Source organism: Entamoeba dispar, genomic scaffold, assembly GCF_000209125.1.
Source record: "Entamoeba dispar SAW760 scf_1105229458535 genomic scaffold, whole genome shotgun sequence".
Taxonomy (NCBI): domain Eukaryota; phylum Evosea; order Mastigamoebida; family Endamoebidae; genus Entamoeba; species Entamoeba dispar.
Window position 1 is genome coordinate 6,010 of NW_001853241.1, and position 5,676 is coordinate 11,685.

General features: G+C 28.8%; 4 protein-coding genes across 4 annotated transcripts, besides 3 other annotated features; 1 reads left to right on the forward strand and 3 right to left on the reverse strand.

Annotated features, from left to right (window-relative positions):
- Positions 1–33: 33 nt before the first annotated feature.
- On the reverse strand, positions 34–372 carry EDI_053690 (uncharacterized protein; the record flags this gene model as incomplete). The annotated part of the gene is made up of 1 exon (XM_001734730.1): positions 34–372. The coding sequence occupies one exon, from the start codon at positions 370–372 to the stop codon at positions 34–36; it is 339 nt and encodes a 112-aa protein (XP_001734782.1).
- Positions 373–426: 54 nt separating this feature from the next.
- Positions 427–487: a microsatellite.
- Positions 488–613: 126 nt separating this feature from the next.
- EDI_053700 (DNA ligase, putative) lies at positions 614–2,674 on the reverse strand (the record flags this gene model as incomplete). The annotated part of the gene is made up of 1 exon (XM_001734731.1): positions 614–2,674. One exon carries the CDS (start codon positions 2,672–2,674, stop codon positions 614–616), a length of 2,061 nt encoding a protein of 686 aa, XP_001734783.1.
- An 80-nt stretch (positions 2,675–2,754) lies between these two features.
- Positions 2,755–2,797: a microsatellite.
- Positions 2,798–2,856: 59 nt separating this feature from the next.
- EDI_053710 (uncharacterized protein) lies at positions 2,857–4,065 on the forward strand (the record flags this gene model as incomplete). Its single annotated transcript, XM_001734732.1, has 1 exon — positions 2,857–4,065. The coding sequence occupies one exon, from the start codon at positions 2,857–2,859 to the stop codon at positions 4,063–4,065; it is 1,209 nt and encodes a 402-aa protein (XP_001734784.1).
- A 46-nt stretch (positions 4,066–4,111) lies between these two features.
- Positions 4,112–4,300: a microsatellite.
- Positions 4,301–5,099: 799 nt separating this feature from the next.
- Positions 5,100–5,675, reverse strand: EDI_053720 (uncharacterized protein; the record flags this gene model as incomplete). The annotated part of the gene is made up of 1 exon (XM_001734733.1): positions 5,100–5,675. One exon carries the CDS (start codon positions 5,673–5,675, stop codon positions 5,100–5,102), a length of 576 nt encoding a protein of 191 aa, XP_001734785.1.
- Position 5,676: the final 1 nt, after the last annotated feature.

Sequence of the window (5,676 nt, forward strand, 5' to 3'; positions counted from 1 at the left end):
TTAATTGAAATACATTGTAAGAAATACAATAGTTTAAACAACTGGAGTTGTTGCAATTTCAACGACTGGTGGTGCAGATTGGTGAACCTCTTGAGTAAATGGATCAATATATCTTGGTCTTCTTCCAGATGTAGTATGAGGTTGACTAGTACTAACAGGTGGGGTTGCAGTTGGTGGAAGAGGAGAGCTTTGAGGAGGTAAAGGAGAAGAAGGTGGCATAGGACTTGGAGTAGAAGAGGTTTTGTTATTTAATTCACTTTGTTTTATCCACTTTTGACTAGCCTCATCAAAAACTAACTTATCTTCAGTCTCTTCGAGATTCATATTTGTGGCATTTCCTTTTCCAAACCATGAACCAAACCAACCAGACATTCTTTTATTATATAAGATTTTATAGTTTTCTTTTTCCTCTAATTCATTCTTCCCTTCTTCTTTTTTCTTTTTTTTTTTATCTCTTTTTCTTCTTTCTTCTATATTTTTTTATTTTACTTTTAACTATTTATTATTAGGGTTCTCATAATTTACTTTTTAGTTCTTATTGTTTTTGTTTTTTAACAAAACTTCTGTAAACTCAATTTATATAGCTTAATAAATATGAACCTTTAATTAATGATCACTCCTTTTCTTCAGACTCTTGTGATTCTTCTTCATTTTCGTTATTTATAATTTTCATTTGCCCATCTTTTGTCTCTCTGACTGATGGTTGTTCTTTATACAAATCATAAATTTGTTTATTTGTTGTGATATCATTTACTTCCTTATCATCTCTAGTTCTGATATATCTTGGAAATCTTAGACAAACTCCTCTTCCTTCTGTATTAACCAATTTTATACCAGCCCTATATTGCAGTGATAATGATAAATCAGCTCCTTTAATTTCCCATACATCTTTTGGTTCAAACCAGACATCAGGAAGATTATCTCCATGTTTTACATTCTTTTTTTCTTTACATTCTAGAGTTTTCAAATGTTCATACAACTTTTGTAAAGCTTCATCACTAAACCCAGTCCCAACTTTTGTAACTGTCTCAAAATCTCCACTGTCTTCATCTCTACATGCCAATAAGAATGCCCCATATACTCCAGCTCGTTTTCCTTCTCCCATCCAAGCCCCAACTGGAACAAGATCAACAGTATCAGCTAATCCATTTAAGTAATCTTTTTTTAATTTATACCATGTATCAGTCCTTTTGTCAGGAATATATTCTGCATCATAGACAAGAGTTTTACACATCAATCCTTCTGTTCTATGATTTATGGCCTCTTCAAAAAATGGTAAAATGTCTTCCTCATTTTCAATATTCTTAAATCTTGCAAACAAGAATCTCTGTGAAACTTCATGAAATGTTGAATGTAAAATATCACGACGTTCTTTTAATGGTTTATCCATTAAATCTTTGCCATTTAAATAAACAATGTCAAAAACATTTACACACACATTAATGGCAATAGAATGAACTGACACTCCTTTTTTTGCTCTTCTTCCAAGAATTTGAAATTCTTGGAATTCATTTGTTTCTCTATTAAAAGCAACAATCTCACAATCTATAATAAATGATTGAACATTTGAATTAACTGCTTCTTTTACTGCCTCAATAACATCAGGATATTTTTCAGTATAATTTTCAAGGTTTCTTGTAAAAACCATAACTTTATTTTTATTAAAATGAATTTGACCACGTTCACCATCATACTTATATTCAGCCGTAAATGGAAATTTGAATCTAGAAGTAATATCAGTTACACTTTTCTTAGGTTTAGCTAACATTGGTCTAAATGGAATAAATAATTGAACTGCATTTGTTTTAGCAAATTCTTCAAAGGGATCATTTGCTGTTATATGTTCAGATAAATACTGAAATGATGGAACACGAGCAACAGCGTTTGTAATTAATTCAGTTAATTCTTCTATTCTATTATTTTCTTTTCTTATTGAACAAACTGCTTGTGCTATTGCAGGAGGTAAAGATCTATCAGTAAAACCAATTCTAAAAACTCCCTTAAGTATTCTCAAAATAAAACGAATTTCATTTCCTATAGCTGCAACTAATAATGCAGTAATTTTATTCTTTTTAACATCGCTATTATCAGCTTCAAGAATCTCTTTCATACGAAGTACAACTCCTTGAATTGTAAGTGGCTTTGGTTGAACTAATAACTTTTGATTCTTCTTTGAGTTTTGAGCTACAATTCCAATATCACCTAATTCTCTTATTTTATCATTTAACTGACTCAGTTTTAGTCCAGTGACACCTTTTACAACATCTTTTAAAATAGCGTCTCCAATTCCTAATTCTTTTCCTTCCCAGGTGGGAGCAATTTGCCCAGTAGTTAAATTTAAGACATCAGTCAAATCGTTAGGACATATGGCTATTACTGTTTTAAGATAATTGGCATAAATCTCTCTTTTCTTTAACTTTCCAGTTTCATTTTCTAAAGCATCAAAACAATCAGCCAAACCTTTGAACGGTAAAGTTTTTACTTTCTGTTCAACAAAAGAATTACCATCTTCTTTTATCTGTAAATTTTGATTTTTTTCTTCAGTGGACTCTTGTTCTTTTTTGTTTTCATCTCCTTTTTCATCAACTTTATTTTCTCCACTCTTTTGGTCTCCGGTTGTAGTTCTTTTGGCAGGTTTAAAGAACCGTGAGAGGGAGGATTGTCTTTTTGACATGAAATAAAGATTTAAGTTTAAAACGAAAAATAACTGAGATATTCAAATAGTGTTATTTATACAAAAATATCAGAACTTCTAAAAAAAAACAATGAAAAAAAAAAAAAGAAACTCAAAAATAAACGACTTTTTCACCTCTAAATCTAGATAAGAAGGAACTGTAAAACACAATTAAGAGAGAAATGAGCACCTTAGTAGTAGACAATGGAACTGGATTTGTTAAATGTGGATTTGCAGGAGAAAACTTCCCAACAGCCATCTTTCCATCAATGATAGGAAGACCTCTTTTAAGATCTGAAGAAAAAATTGGTGAAGTTGAAATTAAAGATGTTATGTTTGGAGACGAAGCAGCCGCTGTAAGACAAAATCTTCAAATCACTTATCCATTAGAAAATGGAATTATCAAATCATGGGATGATATGGAATTATTATGGAACTACACATTTAAAGAAAAATTACATGTTGAAACTAATGGTAAATCTGTTTTATTGACCGAACCACCAATGAACCCACTTCAAAATAGAAAGAAGATGGGTGAAATTATGTTTGAAAAATTTGGATTTAATAGAGTATATGTTGCTGTACAAGCTGTTTTAGTCTTATATGCACAAGGTATTATGACTGGTGTAGTTGTAGATTCAGGAGATGGAGTTACACATATTATTCCAGTGTATGAAGGATGTGATTTACCATCAGTTAAAAGACTTGATGTTGCTGGTAGTGATATTACTAGAAGACTTATTGAACTTCTTCTTGTTAGAGGATATTCATTCAATAGAACAGCTGATTTTGAAACTGTCAGAATGCTTAAAGAAAAGTTCTGTTATGTTGGATATGATCTTGCTGTTGAAAATAGACTTGGTACTGAAACCACTGTTCTTATGCAACAATATACTCTCCCTGATGGAAGAGTTATTAAACTTGGACCAGAACGTTATATGGCACCAGAGATTTTATTCAATCCATCATTAATTGGTAGAGAATCACTTGGTATTCATCATTGTCTCTTTGACTCAATTAATCAGTGTGATTTAGATCTCAGAGCTGAACTTTATAAACATGTTCTTCTTTCTGGTGGAACTTCAATGCTTCCAGGTTTACCTTCACGTTTAAAGAAAGAAGTTCTTCAATTGTATGATGAAAATGCTGCTGCTACTCTTAAAAAGGGATCTGCATCAGTTACTTCTCGTGCAGGAAATTCTGGTAATAGTAATGTTAAGAAGGCTAGTGTGCAAATTGTCATTGAAGATCCACCAAGAAGAAAACATTTAGTTTTCCAAGGTGGTGCTGTTTTAGCTAAAGTTATCGAAGATAGAGATGAGGCTTGGGTTACAAAGGCTGAGTATGATGAAAAAGGTGTAGGCGCTATGTTGAAGAAACCTGGTTTCTAAAAAAGAAAAATCGTCTAATCGTTCAAAAACAAATTTTTTCAATAAATTTATGTTTTTGTTTTTTTTAATATTTTTGTTTATAGAGTTATTAAATTATTGAATTTTGAGTTTTTACATTTCTTTATGTTTTTAATTACTGTAGTTAAATGACTTTTCTTTTGTAATTATTAATTAAATGAATAATTTCGTTATTTTATTTATGTTAATTTTATTTTTATTCTTCTTTTTTTTTTTAATATCTTTTAAAGTGAATGAGTATTTCTTTTTAATTTTAGAAGAATATTCCAATACAGTTGTATCATTTAATGCTGATAATAAATGAAGTTTCAATGAAAGAAATAATGAAAGATTATCTATTTGTTTAAGCGTTATATTTAATGGGTTACATTTAAAGAGTTTATTATCGTATTAATTTAAAAATACTAAGCTTGTTTTATGATTCTATTGAGTCTCTATTTGTCTTTACTTTTTTTAATGTAGCTATAGTTTTTTATATAGAACAATTACTTACCTATAATCGTAATGATAAAGAATTTGTTTTTTGAATGTTTTATATAGCCGGAAATTTTTTCTTTTTTGTTTGAATTGTTTCTTCAAAACTTATCGTTCTGTATTTCATTTGATAAATAATTAACTACTTATAATTTACTTTTATTTTAATCTTTAACAAATAAACATTTGTGAGTGATTAGACAAACAAGTATTGTCAAGTAATTAAATCATTCTTGAATATGAGTGTAGTTAATAAATCTTTTATGACAACTTTTTTGAATAGTTTGATATTGACTTAGTTTGTGGTATTTAAAATTTTTTTTTAGAATAAGAAAATTTTGTTTAAGAAAACAAAATTAAAGAAGAATATTGTTATCATAAAATATGAGTCTGTTTTCTTGTTTTTCAGAAGAAAAGTTATAAATTATTTTAACGAATAAAAGTATTACTAATAGACTGACCCACAAACAAAATCAGTCAAAATAATTGAAAGAACTTCGTTTTGTGTCAAAATGAATAACATGATAAAAAGAATATATTAATCAATTGATTATATTGTGTTCTTTAAAATAGTCTAAATTCAAAATATGTTTTTGTTCACTTCTCATCATTTTGATAGATTCAACAGTTATTGGTAATTCTGTTTTAGTAAGTTTCATACACCTCATACATTGGAATGTTTTTAAAGACTTGTTGAATTTTATTTCTTCTAAATTATCAAGATTATTTAATACCAAATCTTTTAATGATTCTGGACATTCAATAGTTTTAAATTCACTACTACTAATTTCTAATCGTTCTACCTGATTTCCAAGATGTAATGAATTAGAAAAACAATCTCTAATAATGATTTTCTTTGCAGTGGATTTATCAAGATTTAATTCTTGTCCTCTATAATAAAAAATATGAATTTCTTGACATTTTAACTTTTCAATTCCATTAAAGTCTTGTGGTTCATATAATTCTAATGATGTTAATTGTTCTAATGAACATTGTGGAATAGATGAGAATGTTAATTCTTTTAATTGTTGTAATTGACTTAAGTTAGTAATATTTTCTTTAAGTGCACTGAGTTCAGTTATTGTTGTTGGTAAAATCCATTCACATTGAACATCCATT